Source organism: Tauraco erythrolophus, chromosome 8 (assembly GCF_009769465.1).
Source record: "Tauraco erythrolophus isolate bTauEry1 chromosome 8, bTauEry1.pri, whole genome shotgun sequence".
NCBI lineage: Eukaryota > Metazoa > Chordata > Aves > Musophagiformes > Musophagidae > Tauraco > Tauraco erythrolophus.
The window spans coordinates 27,259,161-27,276,699 of record NC_141472.1 but is presented as its reverse complement, the minus strand read 5'-3'; the positions used below and the strand labels follow the sequence as shown (position 1 = coordinate 27,276,699).

The window sequence follows — 17,539 nt, the reverse complement described above, 5'->3', positions numbered from 1 at the left end:
AGCTGGGTGGCGGGCTCTGCACCCAGTACTGAGGTTGGGCTCCCCAGCAGCGTGTCCGGATCAGACCCAGCCATGGCATCGCAGGAGCCAGGTGAGCCACATGACACTTGGGTCACCCCGCACCTCCTTTTCTCCCTCAGACCCCCTTCCCTCTGCCCCAAGACCCCTGGCTCTGCTCCTGCACCCAGTGGGCACTGTCCCCCCCCAGTCTGTCCTGGCTTCCCCACCTGCCTCATCCTCTGTTCCTCCAAGCCCACTCATGATTCACTCGTGCTCCCAGGAGGTGTCCGTGGGCTGGGAGAGATTTGGATCAGTAACAGCCTCTTGTCCCTGCTCTGTGCCCACCCAGTAGCAGGACCAGGAAAAGGGTCCCCTCCTGTCCCTCCTGCCCAGAAACGCACTTGGCTCTCGGAATGGTGAAGATTGAGCTGGGATTGGGGGATTTAGGTCCACCTGAGATGGAGGTGGCATCTGATCCCTTCAGGCAGCCACTGACAGCCCCTGTATAGCCACCCCCACAGGCCCCCCAGAGAAATGGGGCTCATCCTTCTTTGGGCTCAGCCGGAGCTCGCTGGGCAGGGGCAGGTGGGACTGAATAGAGCTGGTACCAAGGCTGCCAGCCCACCAGTGTCCTTGTCCCCCAGCAGGCTGCCACCTTCCCTCCTCCTCTTCCTTGCCTCCCCAGACCTCACCGGGTCCCTGAATCGGGGCCAAGCCCAGACTTATGGCACCAGCAGGAGCCCCATGCCCCTGCAACACCCTGGCACCCGGGATCAGACCTACCTGGACGAACTCATCAGCATCCCCAAGAGCAGCAGGGTAGGTGCTGCCAGGCTGGCACCTCTGTCTGAGGGTGGACAGAGACAGGACAGGGGGCCGGTACTGCCAGGAGCTTGAGGTGGGGAAGCAAAGGGGCACTGTGGGGGGTGAGATGTGCCTGGGACATGTCCTGGGGACCTCAGTGTCCCCAGACCCGGCTTAGGCAGATTACTGCCCCAGGCTGAGCGTTTTCACACTTCAAAGTTATCAGATGGGGAAACTGAGGCACGGGGCAAGGTGCTACCCAGCTGCAGGGATCACCCCGCTGCTCACACATCTGCCAGGCTACCTGACCTGAGCCACCCGTGCCTTGCCCAGCGGGGCTCACCCAGGCTGCCTGCGCCCCTCCAGCCCCCACATCCCTGGCTGGTCCCAGGAGGTGCAAGGCAGAAGGGGAAGGAACGGAGGTTCCCCTGCCAGGAGAGGCAGTGAAAGCGGGGCTCAGCGGTGAGATCCCACGGGCTGCAATTCATGGTACCTGGCAGCCCCGGGACTCCCCTGCAAATTGCTGTCCCACCTATGTATGAGTGGGATGGAGGTCTCACTGTCCCCCAGCACTGCTACTAAGGGAGAGAGGCTGGGGGCAGTGGTTTCCTCCACAAAGTGGGTGGGAGAAACGTTCCTCTATGTGCGAAACACGCCCGTGGAGGCACAGGGTTTCCCAGCACCCAGCTAAAGGAGACCAAGAGCATGACTGGGAGGTACTGGTTTCAACTGGAGCGCCACACTCTGACCCACTGCCTCGTCCCAGCCCGGTTTCAGCTTTAGGAAACTCTGGGCTTTCACTGGTCCTGGTTTCCTCATGAGCATCGCCTACCTGGACCCAGGCAACGTGGAGTCGGACCTGCAGTGCGGGGCGGTGGCGGGGTTCAAGGTGAGCCCTGGGCCCCCCCCGCACCCTCCCCAAACCCCGGGGGCAGGAAGCAGCCGGGGGTTTCGTAACCTGCTCCAACGGCTGCCCAGCCCCATGGCAAACGGGCTTCCCCAGCCCAGGGAGCGGGAAGGGCACAGGGTGGGGGGGAGGGGGAGGCGGGGCCCTTGGCACTTGGGGAGAGCACCCAAGGGTGCGGGAGGGCCACCCCTCTTCCTAGGCTGGGGACCACCTCCAGGTTTCTCCTTCTCTGTGCCTCCGGGCTGGTCGATAACCGGGAGCCCCGGGCAGCTGGACCCTGCCCGGTGCCCAGTCCCTGCTGTCTCCTTCCCTCCTGCACCCCCCACCAGCTGCTGTGGGTGCTGCTGTGGGCCACCGTCCTGGGGCTGCTGTGCCAGCGCTTGGCCATCCGGCTGGGCGTGGTGACAGGGAAGGACCTGGGTGAGATTTGCTACCTCTATTACCCCAAGGTGAGCAACCACGGAGAACCCCCCTGGGAGTCACAGCCTGGGGGACCCTGCTCTTGGACTGGTGGCACACGTGGCAGGGACTGGGGGACAGGACTGTTCAGGGGGTAGAGAGGATCAGGAAGATGCTGCAAGAGGCCCTCCTCTCCCAGGGGCTCCCCAAACCTCCTCCAGCCCCAGTGCCCCCCATCCAGCACCCAAACACCCCTCTGGTAGGGGTACACAGTGGGAGGAGCAAGTGCCTCGGTGTCCTGGGCTGATCTGGGGACGTGAGCGCATCCCCCAAGGGGGTGAGCCCAGGCATCACGGCAGCGACGCGCAGCCGAGACGCGGGGCGAGCCTGGGCGCGTTGGTGTGGGGAACTGGCATGGTTTGGGGTGGGTCACATGCAAAGAAGGCAGGGAGCTAGGGGTCTCGTCTCATCAGGATCCTGATGCAGGGGATGAGCAATGAGATGTTGGCTGACGGGGCTCGAAAAGGAGAGCTGGATATGTCCCTCTGCCCCAGCACCCCCCAGGAGCATCGTATCCAGAGAGCTGGGTCCTGTCCTTGGCAGGGACAGGGATGGAGGGGACGGGAAGGCTGGGATTTCAGGATCCATCCTGCACCCTGAGATTGTGTCACCAGAGAGGCTGGGGGGGGGGATGTCTCCAAGGGTCCCCACACTGCTCTGGGAGGCCCTGCTGCAGCTTGGGGATGGAGACAGGGGTCTTCACCCTGGAGTCCCTGCAGGCTCAGGCACCTCACTGTGCTCCGGTCCCTCCAGGTGCCCCGCGTGCTGCTCTGGCTTATGATCGAGATTGCCATCATTGGCTCTGACATGCAGGAGGTGATCGGGACGGCCATTGCCTTCAGCCTGCTCTCGGCCGGCCAGTGAGCCACCCCCCAAGAATCGCCCCCCAGCCCTCTCAATGGCCCTGTTCTGCCAAGGGGCACACAGCTAACATTTCCCCCCTTGCCATCCCGCAGCATCCCCCTCTGGGGTGGAGTCCTCATCACCATCGTGGACACTCTCTTCTTCCTCTTCCTTGACAAGTACGGTGCGTGCTGGGGTGGAGAGACAGGAGGACACTCACCTGGGCAGCCTTGGTGCTGATGTGGCACCAGTGTCTCCTGTCCCACCCTGGCTCTCCACCCCTCCAGGGCTCCGCAAACTGGAGGCTTTCTTCGGCCTCCTCATCACCATCATGGCCCTGACCTTTGGCTACGAGGTGAAAGGGGGAGCTGGGGACACCCGTTTCCCCACAGGGTGCTGCTAGGTGGGGGCTGGCATGGTACCCCCACAGGGAGTCCCTGCTGGCACCAGGCTACAGCAGGGGGGCTGCTAGCTCACAGTGCCCCTTCCCACCGGTCCTTAGTACGTGGTGGTGAGGCCAGGGCAGGTGGAGGTGCTAAAGGGCATTTTCCTGCCCTACTGCCCGGGCTGTGGGCGAGAGGAGCTGCTCCAGGCCGTGGGCATTGTCGGCGCCATCATTATGCCCCATAACATCTTCCTTCACTCCTCCTTGGTCAAGGTGAGACCAAGGCACTGCCATGGGCACTGCCACCCTGGAGTGTCTCAGGGGACACTTGGTGAGGACCAGCTGGTCCTGGCTGTGGTATAGGGGGTGCTCACCTGACCCCGTGGCACTCACGTCACCCGCCATGTCCAGACGCGGGCGATTGATCGGTCCAAGAAGGAGGCAGTGCGGGAGGCCAACATGTACTTCCTGACCGAGTCCTGCGTGGCCCTCTTTGTCTCCTTCCTCATCAACCTCTTCGTCATGGCTGTCTTCGGTGAGGCTTTTTACCACCAGCGAAATGAGGATGTGGTGAGTGTCACCCCGTGCCCACAGGGAGGTGATGGTTGTGCCTGGCTGCAGAGGTGGGCAAGGCAAGCATCCCTTGGAGAGCGGGTATCCTCATCCTCTGGGATGTCGGGGGAGTCCCCCACATCTGTGGGGGCTGCCAGGTGGCCGTCACGTTCGTGCCCGCCATGCCTTGCAGCACAACAAGTGTGTCAACAGCAGCGTCAGCCGCTACGCCGGCATCTTCCCCACCAACAATGAGACTGTCTCTGTGGATATCTACCAGGGGGTGAGTGAGCCCAGGCTGTACCCAGCGGGCATCTGTACCCATTTGGTGGACATAGCGCTGGGGCTGCTGTGACCCCGCTGGGAGATTGGGAGCTGATGGGGGTGTCCAGGGTAGGGGATGCTTTCAGGTCCTCATGGGAGTGTTCCCACACAGGGTGTCATCCTGGGCTGCTATTTCGGGGCAGTGGCACTGTACATCTGGGCCATTGGGATCCTGGCAGCAGGACAGAGCTCCACAATGACCGGGACCTACGCGGGGCAGTTTGTCATGGAGGTGAGGGACAGGGATGCTGACCCTCACCCCCACAGGAAGCAGCTGGGAGTGGGGGAATGACAGTTGGACCTTGGCTGAAGGAGTCCTATTGGCAGTACCTCCCCCCCAGGTGTATTTGGCAGGGTTAATTGCCCCCCATTCCTGCAGGGAGCTGGGCATGGGGCATTGCCCACCTGGTGGGTGGCAGCTTGCTGGCACCAGGGTCCCTAGTCCCCAGGAGGTGGGATGGGGACGGTGCCCACACATAGCTGTTGCACGGCCATCCCAACTCCCTGTGACATCCCCTCCCAGAGGCACCCTGCGCCCCATGCAGTGAGTGCCTAATGAGCTCGTTTGCTTAATGAGCTGGAGCTGACATCTAGCGGGGCCCAGCAGCCCTGCAAGGGCCGGCTCAGCACCCTGGCACAGAGGAGGGGTGGTGTCCCACATTGTCCCTCCGAGCCAGGCATTGGGGCGAGAGTGCAGGTTTCGCCGTGTTCCCAGGGTTTTCTGCAGCTCCGCTGGTCCCGTTTTGCCCGGGTGCTCTTCACCCGCTCCTTTGCCATCCTGCCCACCATCTTTGTGGCTGCCTTCAAGGACGTCAGCCACCTCACGGGCATGAACGACCTGCTCAACGTCCTCCAGAGCATCCTGGTAAGGTGGGGGCCACTGCCTGCCCCCAAAACCCCAGTCTGGTGGTCGTGCCCCACTCACCCCTCTCTCCTTCCAGCTGCCCTTTGCCGTCCTGCCCGTCCTCACCTTTACTAGCCTGCGCCCGCTTATGCAAGACTTCACCAACGGCCTGTGAGTGCCAGGGCAGGGGGGAACACAGGGCGAGGGACAGAGTGGCACACCCCAGCTGCAGGCACCCTCCCTTCAGCTTATCCTGTCCCCCCAAACCACATCGTGGGGGCAGGTGGTGTATGGGCATTGAGGGAGCATGTTCATTCCCACTTGCCCAGGGCAGCCAGAGCAGGACAGACTCCCTCACTGTCCTCTCCATCCTCATCCTAATGCCACATCCAGCTCCCACCTCCTCAGCATCCTCCTAGCACTGCCAGCCTTGCGTGGGGAGGGTGGCCAAAGCCCACACCCAGAGCCCCATCATGGGGGTGTTGCACAGCCTAGGGGGTGCAGAGATGTCCCAGTTGGGGTCTTGCTCACCTACAGCCCCAGATGCCCCAGACCCCTGTGCCCGGTGGCACATGGAGTGGGGGGCTCTGCCCTGGCGTTGCTGCCCACTCCCCTGCCCACAGCCCGGGGAAGGTGCTGATGACGCTTATCGCGGGGCTGGTCTGCGCCATCAACGTTTACTTCGTGGTGGATTTCCTGCCCACGCTGCGGGGCCTGGGGTACTACATCCCCCTGGGTCTGCTGCTGGCTGCCTACGTGGTCTTCGTCGCCTACCTGGTAGGGCTGGCACCGCGGGAAGGGGTGGCCGGGTGGGGGCGGCATCCCCGGTGGGTGCCCATCGACCTGCCCTCCTTGTCCCCACAGATCTGGACGTGCAGCATCGCGCACGGAGCCCGGTTCCTGGCCCGGGGCCACCACAGCCGGTTCAGCTTTGGTGTCTCCCTCGACCCACCGGCCCTGGCAGGGACCCGGTGACAGACTCCGTCCTCCATTACCGCCCCGCCTCCTACCCCTGCCCAGTTCGGCCCCCCCGAATCGGGCATCAGTTTAATGCCACGCCGAGGCTGGGGGTGATGTGGCGAGAGATGCGCCCAGCAAGGAAGGGGTTAACAGCCGGGCAGACCTCCCCCAGGTTTTAATAGCCCCTCCAATTCGGGGGTGCGGGTCCAGGCTGGATGGAGGGGCGAGGGGGCAGCGTGAGGTGTCGCCAGCCCTTGGCACAGGGGGTTCAGTGAATGAGCCGCCCCGGAGACCTTCCCTGCTCATTAGCGCCGGGAACCGCCGGCCCCCGGGACCGCTAATTACCGCCCGGGACCGCTAATCACCACCCGGGACCGCTAACCAGCCCTCACGGCCCGCCGCCCCCCCGGCGACGGCGGGGTCCGCCCCAGGGGAGCCGGGGCCGGCAGCCACGGTGCCCGGGACCGGCCCCGGCCCCCGGAGTGGAGCGGCCGAAACCCCACGGGGGCTCCTAAACTCGGGGGGGCGGCGGCTGATAAACGGCGTGTTTGCAACCTGGCCTCAGCCTCGCTGCTGCCGCGCGGTGCCGGGCGGGGGGGGGGGGGACGGGGACCCCCATGGCCGCCCCGTACCCTGGGCCGGACCCTTTGCCCCAGGCTGGGGGGCTCGGGGTGTGTGTGGGGGTGTGCGTGGCCGTGGGGGCGCGGGAGCAGCCTTGGCCCCAACCCTTTGCATTCTCCCGGGGGGGAGCAGGGAGGTGCGGGGCCCCAACGTGCCCTCCCCGCCCCGGATGCCCCGTTTCCCGCCTGCCGGCCCCGCCGGATGCGGATGCGGGGCCGCTCGCGCCCTCCCCGAGGGCGGCCGTAGCTCCCCCCACGCGCCCCGCGTGGAGGGGTCCCGCCGCGCTTCGCCCCCCGCCGCGGCCCGCACTTGCGAGACGGTCCCTGGCTGTTTCAAGGCTCCCCCCTCTCCCCAGCACTCAACTCCCCCCCACCCCCCGACGAAATCCCTCTTCCCAAAACAGCGTGGCTGGGGGGGGTGAAGGGGGGGGGGGAATTTAGGGGGCTACACACTCCCCCGCCCCGTGCCCCCCCTCCCTGGACGGGACCCCCCCCTTCCCGCTCCCGGGGGCCGCGCTTGTTTATGTGAAGAATTTCCCCTTCCTTAAAAGGGCGATGCCGGCCGGGGTGGGGCGGTGCCTCCCCCCCCGCCTCCGCGTTGGCCCAGCCTCGGGCTGCTTGAAGGAGGAGCCAGAGTGGTGGGGCCCACCGAAAGCTGGGGTGTTCCCCCCGCCCCCCCCTCCCCCCCCCGCAAGGGGTGCAGCCGACACCGGTGGCCGGGGCTGCCGCCACCTCGAAGAAGGAGGAGGAGGAGGAGGAGAGGGGGGTCGGGACACAAGACCATCTCACTCTCACTGTGCCTGCAAGAGGCATCCCCAGCCCCAGGTGCCCCTGCCCGGAGGCACAGGACTGGGGGCGCGGCTGGGGCGTCAGGGGACCTCGGGATCGTCCCCACCGGGCGTGGGGGCTGAGGGGTGCTGCGGGGGCTTCTAGGGAGCAGGTGGTCCCTAGGGCTGTGCTTGCAGGGATCGTCTTTCTCCAGCCATGACCCCCAGCCCAGGGGCACCTGCCTGGGCCCAGCTCTTGGCAGGAGGTTGCCCAGCCTCGGGCCGGGGCCGTGGGGCAGCATGTCGGGGGCAGAGTTCCCAGGGCCAAGGACCATGGGTAGCTGAGGGAACAGGCGACAGCATCCGGGACCCCAGGCTGGGGGCAGTGGGGGGCACAGACGGGTCCCTTGCTGCTCACTGGTGCGATCCCAGTGGCTTTCTGCCCTGTACCTGCATCCCGCAGCCCACTGGGGTTCTGTCCCCACACATCCAGCTGAGCTCTGCCTGCTGGGGGCGCAGGACGAGGCCCCTGACCCCACAATTCCCTGTCCCCGGCCCATCCCACAGCCCCAGGACAGGGACAACGTCCCCCGGGGCTCCCCGGCTGCCCGATCCTCCCCTGAGCCTGCGGGCAGTGAACCTGCCAACGATGCTCCCTCCAACTGCTGCTGCGGGCGTCTGGCCAGGAGACTCCTAATTACATTAATTAGAGGACAGGCAGGGCCCGACTGAGCTGGGGCTGTCGCCTGTGCATGGCTCATCCGAGAGGGAGGAACAGGATTCGGCCGGAGGAACGGGGGTCCTGGAGGCGGCAGCGTGTGGCCTCCACAGCCGTCCCCAGGCACCCAGTCCGGCACCACCTGGGCTAACGGGGCAGGACAGGTCAGCGCAAAATAGAGAGCGGAGGAAGCACAGCCTCTTCTTTTCTCTTCCTCCTGCCGGGCAGGGGGGCAGAGCCGGCTACCTGGCCAGGGGAGCCAGATGCCTCCCCGTCCAGCACTGCAAGGGAGGAGGGAAACTGAGGCACGGCTGCTGCCCACCGTCAGAACAGGCGGAGGAGGTGGCAGGACGAAATGGCCCGGTTCCCAGCCACAGCCCGGTCCCTGCCGGGCTCCACCGGGGTTCGTGGTGCTGGGATGCCCCGCGCGGAGCTGGGAGCCGCAGGCGTGAACCGGATTTTTCTCCACCGTCTGCCAGGTCCCGCCGGCCCCGCAGCATCCTAATTCCCCAGGGCGGCCACCCCTCGATGCCGGACCCCATTTCCCAGCGGGATCACCTGTGGGTGTGTGTCATGTCCCTTTGTGCTCCACGCTGGCCGGGGAGACGAGTCCTCTCGCAGCCCCATTCCACAGGGGCTGCTCCCACCCTACGGGGACGGCTCAGTCCCGCGGAGCCGGAGGAACAGAGCGGTACCCAGGGGCTGGCGCTGCGGACATCGCTGCCTCACCAGCGTCCCTGGTTCCCCCCGGGCCAGAAAGGACGATACCAAGCCCTGAAGTTCCCAAACCACAGCGGAGAGAGGTGGAAAGACCCCAAACAAGCTCAGACGGGGAATTTCCAACCCGCTCTGCCCCCGGGGCAGCGCGGACGGAAGCAGCTGAATCTCCAGCCACCGAGATGGTGACCAGGACCGACTGGAAACCCCCCAGGGCCAGCCGCTGCCTGGGAGCACAACGGCGGTGCAGGGCTGCCCTGGCAGGCGGGGAAGGGGCTGGGGCTGGAGGGACGCCCCGGGGATGCCCATGCATGGGAGCTTTGGGGGGCAGGGGGAGGGTGTGTTTCCCGAGGGAGTTGTTGCGTCTTCAAGCTCCTGGTAAAAGCTGCTTTTTGGGGAGCACCTGGAAACAGCCCTGCTCCCCCCCCCGAAGGCAGGAGGAGAAGAACTTCAAGGGAAATGATATAGATATTAATATACATATAATAATATCTATATAATTTCCCCAAATAATTAGGGAATTGTGGTGGAAAGAGGGAAGAAAGAAACAAGCAGGTGGTTATTGGTGCAGCCCCCGCCGCACCTGTTGCCCCCCCCCCGACCTGCCTTGGTAATGGGGAACATGGCCCCGGGAGGGCACGGGGGACCCCCCAACACAGCCTGGAGCTGCTGGGTCTGTGGTGCTTTGCTGCAGGGGACACCCAGCATGGGGCGAGGGTCTTCATACGCCGGAGATGGCTGCAGGGGAGGGCTTCTCTCCTTCCCCGGGGCTGTCAGCTGGATGACACCTGGGGATGACAGCAGGGCCGACCCCCCTCTTTATCATCCCCGAGCCTGGAGGGTGCGGGGGAGCCCGACGAGTGGCGGGGACGCCCATACGACCACCATGGCGCAAGGAGGGGGAGGTCTTTCCAAGCCAAACCTGCGGCGCAGGATTCCCCTCAGCGCCCTGCACCCCCGACCCCGGTCGCGGCTCGACGGGGACCCCCGCTCCTCCCCCGTGGGGCGGGTGCCGGGAGGCGGAGGTGGGAGGAAGAAGGTGGGGGCCCGGCGTTGCCCTTTTAAGGGGTTCCTTGAAACCGCGCCCGGGTTCCATGTTTGCAGCCCCAGCCCGGGCGGAGGAAACTCCATGTTGTAACAAAGTTTCCTCCGCGGCGCCGCTCCCGCGCCCGCCGCCCCGCGCCGCCGCCGGCCCCCGCCCCGCCTCCCCCCCCGGGGGCCGCGCCGGGGGGGGCCACCCCCTCCCATCTCCCCCCCCCCCGCCGCCCATGGAGCACCAGTCCATCATCGCCCAGGTTAGCAGGGAGGAGGGGAGCGCCCCGCTGCAGGAGAAAGGTAACGCGGGGGAAAGCTGGGGGGGGCGGCGGATTCCCACCCCCGGTGCGGGAGCTGGGGGAGGTCCCCGGGATCTCCGGTACTGGAGGAGGCTGGGGGCCTGCGGACGGCTGCTCCCGGAGGGTGTGATGAGCTGCGGGCGGTCTCAGCCTGCCCCGTGCGTCCTGCTGCCCCGGGGCTGGAGGGGGGAGGGGGATGCGCTGGGCACCGGGGGGGCCGGGGTTCGGAGACAGCGGGGTTGTCTGCAGCCGCTTGGGCGCGGGGGGTCGTGCCCCGACCCCTCCCGTCCTCCCGAACCGCTTCGGTGACCCCGGGGTGCTCGGGGCGCTGCTCGGGCCTGGCGCTCGGCATATCTGCGCCGTTTCCTCCGGAGACGGTCAGGGGGGTGCAGGCAGCGCTAGTGAGGAAACTGAGGCAGGGAAAGGGGCCAGGCGTCGTGCATCCCGCTGCAACCCAGGGCACAGCCCGCCGTCTCGGTCCCCGATGCCCTGCGCTCTCTCCACCCAGCGCGGGGGGTTTGGCGTGGAGCGCTGCCCGTCCTGCTGCCCGGTGTCGGGGTGCAGCCCGCCGGCCTGGGGAGCTGGCAGGGCCGAGGGAGTGGAGAGGAGCAAGCGTGGGAACGGGACCCGTCCCCAGTGGCGAGCTCCTGCCCCACGGGCTTCCACCGTGGGGCGCCCCGCGGGGCTGCCGGGGCGCGGGGCCCTGGCCCGGCTGCTGGGAGGCACAACCAGGAGGGAGCTGCGGCTCCTGGCCTAGGCCAGCCCCGATCCCAATGGGGATCCCAGCAGGATCTGGCCCCCCGGGCCGGTGAGGAAGGGGCCAGAGCCTCCGCGCTGCCCCCGGCGCCCCGGGCAGGCAGGAGCTGCCTCTCTGCCTCAGTTTCCCCGTGATCCGCCAATGGGAGCTGCGGGAACGGCGCCCAGGGGCGGGCATTTCGTCCTGATTGGTCTCTCTCCTCCGGTACGCTCGAGTCGGCCAATGAGAGTGGGGCCAGGCTGGGGGCGGGGAAAAGAGAGGCTGTAAGCCCCGCCTCCCTCGGCGAGGCCCCGCCCACGGGGCCACCCATCCGCGTGGGTCTGTGCCCCCCGCGGAGGGACAGCGGGACGAGCCGGCTCCCCCCGGGGCAGGACATGCTCCGTTATTGTAGGGTCTCCGGCCGCGCGGGGAGGCCCACGGGGGTCACCCGTGGGGAGGGGGACGCGCCCGGGCGAGGGGCTGCGGGTTGTCTCCAAACACTCATGTCCGCGGTGCTGCCCTGGCGTCGGTGCCCCGCGGGGCAGGAAGGGCGGCCGGACGGGTGCCGGGGGCCAATAAGGGCGTGAGGGGCTTAGGAGGGCCCCCCCGGCACCTCCTGTGCCCGGCATCAACACCCCAAACCCAGCTCACTCACTCCTTCTTGCCGTACCAGGGTGGGGGGACCCCCGGGGGTGCCCCTGTCCCCTTATCCCACTTCCCGCCCCCCCCAGGTACCCAGGCCCCCGCCAAGAAGCCGCGGAGCCGCAGCATCCTCCAGTCCCTCTTCTGCTGCCTGTGCCACGATGAGGGGGAGCCCTGTGCCGGCACCACCAGTGCCCCGCTGCTGGTGGAGGAGAACGGGGCCCTGCCCAAGGTACCCCCCCGCAAGCACCCCCTGCACCCCCAGCCTGGCACTCGGTGGGGGGGAGCAGCACTAGGGGGAGGGGACTGTCCATCTTTGTGCCAGGATGGGGGGCTGAACGGGCTCCTCCCCACTGTGCCCCCTGTCTGGGTGGGCAGGAGGGGAGGGGGTGCCCCTCACCACCCTGCTGACCCCCAGATTTGCCTGTGCCCCCCACCCCCTCCACCACAGGCTGCTGTCAAGCACCTCCTGCCCGAGATCAAGCCCCAGGACGCCAGCAAGCTGTGCGTGGTCATTGACCTGGATGAAACGCTGGTGCACAGCTCCTTCAAGGTGGGCAACACCCCGGCCCACCCCACTCCTCCTGCCCCACGCCCCCCCCACGCCCACTCTGCCCTCCCCCTAGTGATGCCCAGCACCTAGGTGCCCCTGCCCAGCACCCAGCGCAGCCCTGCTGGGAGAGCTGGGGTGTCCCTGCGCCAGGCGAGGGGGCAGCGGGGCTGGCAGGGGGAGGCAGCGTTTGGGTAGGGGGTGCCCACCCGACGCTGACCCCGCTGTGCCCTCCCCAGCCGGTGAACAACGCTGACTTCATCATTCCTGTGGAAATTGATGGCATCATGCACCAGGTAACAATTGGGGGTGCCTGGCGGGAGGGGGGCACGGCCCCCTCTGCCCCCTCCCTGTGGACTGGGAGCCATTCCAGTGCTCTGGCACCAAGGGGCAGTTGAGGGGATCAGGGTGCCGGGGCTGGCACCTTGAGGGGTAGAGGTGGGTGCTCCTCTTCCCGGTGGGTGGGGAGGTGAGGGGGGTTCCTGGCACGGTGCCCTTCTGCAGTGACCGGCCCCGGGTTCAAGTAATCCAGGATAGGCTGTGGTCTGACAGTCAGCCTGTTCTCGGTTACTTGGCCCTGGAGCCGGCCAGACGCTTCGCCTCGGACATGCCCACAGGCCCATGGCATCCCCTAGCCCACGCAGGGCAGACCCCATGGCACGGGGCACAGGCAGCCCTCTGCCCCCTTCACCAGCAGGGAGTTGCTGGCTGGGCTTGGGGACACGGGTGTCCCGTGGGGTGGGCACTGGGGTGCTGGGTGGGGGCCAGGTTGCCGGTGCCCGTGGCGCACTGCCCTCTGCCCTGTGCCCACAGGTGTATGTGCTCAAGCGGCCGCATGTGGATGAGTTCCTGCAGCGCATGGGTGAACTCTTTGAGTGCGTCCTCTTCACCGCCAGCCTGGCCAAGGTGGGTGCCCGTGCTGCCCCCTGCCATCGCCCTCCTCTTCCTGGCCACCCCTTGGATGGCACTGCTGGCCCCCCTTGCCTGCCTACCATGGGCATTGCTAGTCCTGGGCTTTGCTGGCCTCTTGCCCCCTGCCTACCCGCAGGCAGTGCCAGCGTTGGGCAGTGCTGCCAGTCTGCCCCTCCGAGGCACTGGCCGGGGAAACTTGAGGCACAGGGGGAGCTCATGCCGGCGGAGGGCTGGGTGCAGTCGTCACCGTGGGGCGTATGCGGTGGTGCGGCGTGTCCCAGTGATGCCCCTCCCCTGCCCACAGTACGCGGACCCTGTGGCTGACCTGCTGGATAAATGGGGGGCTTTCCGGGCACGGCTTTTCCGGGAATCCTGTGTCTTCCACCGTGGCAACTACGTGAAGGACCTGAGCCGCCTGGGACGTGACCTGCACCGCATCATCATCGTGGACAACTCACCCGCATCCTACATCTTCCACCCCGATAACGCCGTACGTGCCCCTGGGGCGAGGCTGGAAGGAGGGGGTGGGTATGGAGGGGAGGTGGCAGGGGACCCCCCCTCAGCCGCTGCCCGCTGCGCTGCCCACAGGTGCCGGTGGCGTCCTGGTTCGATAACATGGCGGACACGGAGCTGCTGGACCTGCTGCCCTTCTTCGAGAGGCTCAGCAAGGTGGAGGACGTGTACGCAGTGCTCAAGAAGCAGCGGACTAACAGCTAATGGCCCCCCCACCCTGCCGGGTGCTGCCGAGGGGCACTGCCGTGGCAACCGGGTGCCTTATTTTAGGGAGGGGGGGGTCCCAGTGTGCCTCCCGTCTCATCCTCCTCAGCCCCGGTGGACACAGGTGCCCTCCCTGCCTGCTGGTGGTGGGAGATGTGGGTGCCTCTGCTGGGGAGCTGGGTGTCCCCCTTGCCGTGGAGGAGGAGGGGCTGTGGGTGACCCCCTGCCTTGCTGTGCTGGGGACCTGTTTTTGGGGGGGGGGGTGTCCTGTCCTCCCCTCCCCGTCCCATCCCCTCCCAGCCTGCGCCCCCCCTCCCCAAAACGGTTCTCAGGTCCTTTTCCCCTCTGTGTCCCCTCGAGTGGGGAGGGGGGGTCAGCAACTGCTGCTTTCCACTGCCTTCGAGGAGGGGACTGGACTTCCCCATCCAGGCTCTGCCTGTTGGGAGGGATGGCAGTGCTCAGCCCCTATCTGCAGGGGGGCACGGAAAGGGTTAACCCCTTACCACCCCCAAAAATGAGGGGTCTTGTTGGCCGTGGTGCATGGGGCTGCCACCGTACCTTTAACTCTGCCTTTGGTGCAGCTGATCAACACGGGAGGGGGCTTGTCCCTGCTCCTGCCTCTTGCCTTCTGCTGCCTCCTACCTAGGGGGTGTGTTTTGGGGGGCAGCCTGGCCTCAGGGCTGAGCCCCCTGGCTGCAGATGCCACCCACGTGCCTTGGGATGCCATGTCTTCATGTCCGCTCCCCCCAGCCCTGCAAGGGATGTGCCTGGGGGGGGGTGTCTCTTAACTCGTTTCCTCCAGCGTTGGTTTCTTCCCAGGGGAGGGGGTAGTCCTTCCCCCCAACTCCGGTTACACTGTGTCAGTGGGAGCCACTCCGGTCACCAACTGGGGGGGAGTTCCCTCCAGCACCCCCCCATGCCTCTGCAGCTTCCCCAAAGGCTGCGACTCCCAGGGGGGGTCCTCATACCAGCCTTAGTTGAGCCCCCCTCAAGCCTTGCTCCTGACCCCCAGCTGGGGCAGGGGTGGGGGGCACTGCAGGGTCCCCCTCCCTGCAGGCTGGGGTTACCCTGACCCCCATGGGGTTAGGCATGTGCCAGGGTGTCCCCCAGCATTGAGGGGCTGGAGGCTCTCAGGGAGGGTTTTTTTGGGGGGGTTGGGGGAGGGGGCTGAGCTCAGCCAGGCCTTTTTTAGTGTCACAATATGGACAATGTCTTGTGTCTTTTTAGGGGGAAAAGCAACGGTTTCCCCAAAAAATCATGGATGCCTTTTTACCGCTGTGCCAGGGAAGGGGGGGGGGGGGCAGTATTTGGGCGGGGGAGGAGTGGGAGGGGAGGCGGAAATGCGAGGGGTTTTAGCTCTCCGGTGCTGTCTGTCCGGCTCCTGCCGGCACTGCCCTTCTCCCAGTGCTGGGGGCAGGCAGGGGTCACCCCCAGTCCTGCCCGCACCCCTGCCTCCACCCCCGGCCCCCTGCCTGCCCCGGGCCTGATCCTGCCCCTCCAGGAGGGCTGAACTCAGCACTTTATATTAGACAAGTCAAACGGCACCAGCAAAGCCCACTGCCCAGCGGGCACCCCTGGGTGCTGCAGCACCTGAGGAGCACAGCCCCCTGCGCTGGGCACCCTTGGGGGCTCCAGGAGGGGCTGGTGGCAGCTTTGGGTGGGGGGGGGGGGGGGGGGGGAGAAGGCTGGGGAGGGCTGGGGGACCAGATCCAAGTGCCTTTATGTGATTAAAACTCTCAAACCGTCTTGGAAAGGGGAGTCCTCTGTGTGTGTGAGTGTGGGCACGTGTCACTAGTGGGTGTGCACGGGGAGGGGAGAGGGAAGCAGAGAGTCCCTGGGATCCCCTAAATCTTCTTGGGGATGGGGGATGCTGCAGGTCAGTGCTGGGGGAGCGCCCTCGGGTTGCAGGGTTGGGGTGTGCTCACGCTCGAGGGCAGCCCTTCCCTGCCCGGCTGCCCTGGCACCCCCATCCTAACTCCTTCCCCCTTCTTCTGGAAGAAGGGCCCTGATGCCACAGGGGTGGGTATCCTGCCCCCTAACAAGGCGGGGGGGCTGAATTTACCATGTGGGCTGTGCCCTCCAGCTTTGAGGCTTGGGGAGGGGGATCACAAGTGTGTCATTCCTGTTTCCTTCAAATAAGATGTCAGGACCCCCCCACGTATACTGTGGGTCACTGGAGGGGACTTATGACCCACCCCAACCCGGCTAATCTGCTGCCAACATGCAGGCGGTGGGGTGCTGGGAGGGGTCTCAGCCGCCCGCCCCTACCGCCCCCCCCCGCCCGCCCCGTGCCCTCATTGGCCCCCTGCCTCCCCTCATTAACGAAGTCTCTGTCCTCCCTGACGGCTGCACTAATTACCGAGTTCATTAGTGGCCCGTGTGGCCGGCTGGGGGGCCCGAGGAGGGGGTGGCCCCGCTGGGGCCGGCGTGGGGTGCACCACCCCTGTGCCACACTGACAGGTTCAGCCTTGGGACCGAACGGAGAGTGGCCACCTGGGTGTCACCCTCCCCCCGCAAAACTCAGCTCCGGACCCCTGCCAGGGGCTCTGCACTCAGGTAAGGGTCTCACTGGGGTGGGGTGCAGGGGTTGGGAGCTGGGTGGCACGGTTAGGAGGATTTGGGGGTCCTGGAGGCCTGGTGAGTGGATGGCAGCAGCAGATGCCATCTCCGTGGCATCAGGACACCCCCTTATTTGTGGCTGTCACACCCCCCCCCCAACGCCTGGTTCAACCCATTGTCATCATTTTGGGGGTCCTTGAGGCATCTGGGCAGGCAGGACTTGAGGCTCACTGCAGCCCAGGCCTGGCGCCAGGGTGATGGCCATGGTGCAGGATGCCCATGGCGGGGCTGCTGGCTCAGCAGGGTGGTGGAGATAAGGCTGTGGCAATCCTGCGAGGCTGGGGAAGAGATAAGAGGAGGACGGGGATCCCCAGGGACCTGCCTGCTGCTGTGAACACCTCTTTACCTCCCTCCCAGCTTTATGTACCCTCTGGTTGTCCTGCAGCCATCTTTGGGGCTGGCAGCCACTAGGCAGGACTCCAGTCCCCTCTCTGCCAACACCAAGGTCATCATCAGGTATCACTCGGGGCTGGGGTTTGGGGACAGGGAACGGGGCATAGGGCCGTGGCACAGCCGTGCCACCACCCTGTGCTCTGTCCCGTGTCCCCAAACCCCAGCCCCATGCCCCATCCCGGCACCCCCTTCCCATCCCCAAGGCTGGGGCTGCAGAGACTCTCAACACAGGGAGGCAGAGCCCATCTGGTGGTGAGCAGGGACCTGGCCTCCAGCTATGGGGTGGCACAGCCTAGGGGCAGTACCGTGGGCAGGGAGGTGATGTGCCAGATAGAGTGTGGGACATGAGGATATGTGGGGTGGGACTGGGGGGTCCCCTGGGAAGATGATGATGGTGGCTTTGAGCTGGTGGCACCAAAACCCTGTCACCGTGGGACTGGGGGAGTGGAGGGCGGCAACGTCGCCCAGCTTTGTGGCATCAGCCTGTTGCTATCACTTGGGGGAACCTTTTCTTTTTTTTTTTTTTTTTGGGGGGGGGCAGTGACCAACAAACCCCATTGCCCCAGGCTTAGTGCCCTGTGGCTGGGAGGGCTGAGGGTTTTAGGGAGACGGGGAGTGCAGAGCAGCAGCGAAGCCCATCCCCGTGGCATCAGGACACCTCCATGTTTGTGGCTGGCAACTTCCCTGACCTGTTTCAGCCCATTGTGGTCACTTTGGGGTACCTTTTAGTGGGGGG

The 17,539-nt window shown here is 66.2% G+C and overlaps 2 protein-coding genes across 5 annotated transcripts; both read left to right on the top strand.

Moving 5' to 3' along the window:
• The first annotated feature begins 72 nt into the window (after positions 1 to 72).
• Positions 73 to 6,093, top strand: SLC11A1 (solute carrier family 11 member 1). Its single transcript, XM_086615683.1, has 15 exons — positions 73 to 91; positions 686 to 819; positions 1,571 to 1,693; positions 2,041 to 2,160; positions 2,924 to 3,030; positions 3,127 to 3,197; positions 3,301 to 3,368; positions 3,516 to 3,671; positions 3,810 to 3,968; positions 4,144 to 4,233; positions 4,387 to 4,506; positions 4,990 to 5,139; positions 5,216 to 5,289; positions 5,742 to 5,895; positions 5,983 to 6,093. The coding sequence occupies exons 1-15, from the start codon at positions 73 to 75 to the stop codon at positions 6,091 to 6,093; spliced, it is 1,656 nt and encodes a 551-aa protein (XP_086471809.1).
• Positions 6,094 to 10,168: 4,075 nt separating this feature from the next.
• CTDSP1 (CTD small phosphatase 1) lies at positions 10,169 to 14,048 on the top strand. Of its 4 annotated transcripts, none has more exons than XM_086615386.1 (7): positions 10,169 to 10,235; positions 11,702 to 11,844; positions 12,064 to 12,165; positions 12,402 to 12,458; positions 12,976 to 13,068; positions 13,379 to 13,564; positions 13,663 to 14,048. In XM_086615386.1, the coding sequence occupies exons 1-7, from the start codon at positions 10,169 to 10,171 to the stop codon at positions 13,789 to 13,791; spliced, it is 777 nt and encodes a 258-aa protein (XP_086471512.1). In that variant the 3' UTR covers positions 13,792 to 14,048. The 4 variants fall into 4 exon arrangements, with proteins under 4 accessions (XP_086471512.1, XP_086471511.1, XP_086471514.1 ...); XM_086615385.1 differs by having other exon boundaries at positions 12,931 to 13,068; XM_086615388.1 differs by lacking the exon at positions 12,064 to 12,165.
• The last annotated feature ends 3,491 nt before the right edge of the window (positions 14,049 to 17,539 follow it).

Coding starts and splice junctions, on each gene's coding strand:
- SLC11A1 (XM_086615683.1), top strand. Junction 1,694..2,040: donor GGGCGGTGGCGGGGTTCAAG/GTGAGCCCTGGG, acceptor ACCCCCCACCAG/CTGCTGTGGGTGCTGCTGTG. Junction 4,507..4,989: donor CGGGGCAGTTTGTCATGGAG/GTGAGGGACAGG, acceptor CCGTGTTCCCAG/GGTTTTCTGCAGCTCCGCTG.
- CTDSP1 (XM_086615385.1), top strand. CDS start 10,169: ATGGAGCACCAGTCCATCATCGCCCAGGTTAGCAGGGAGGAGGGGAGC. Junction 10,236..11,701: donor CGCCCCGCTGCAGGAGAAAG/GTAACGCGGGGG, acceptor CGCCCCCCCCAG/GTACCCAGGCCCCCGCCAAG. Junction 12,166..12,401: donor TGGTGCACAGCTCCTTCAAG/GTGGGCAACACC, acceptor TGCCCTCCCCAG/CCGGTGAACAACGCTGACTT.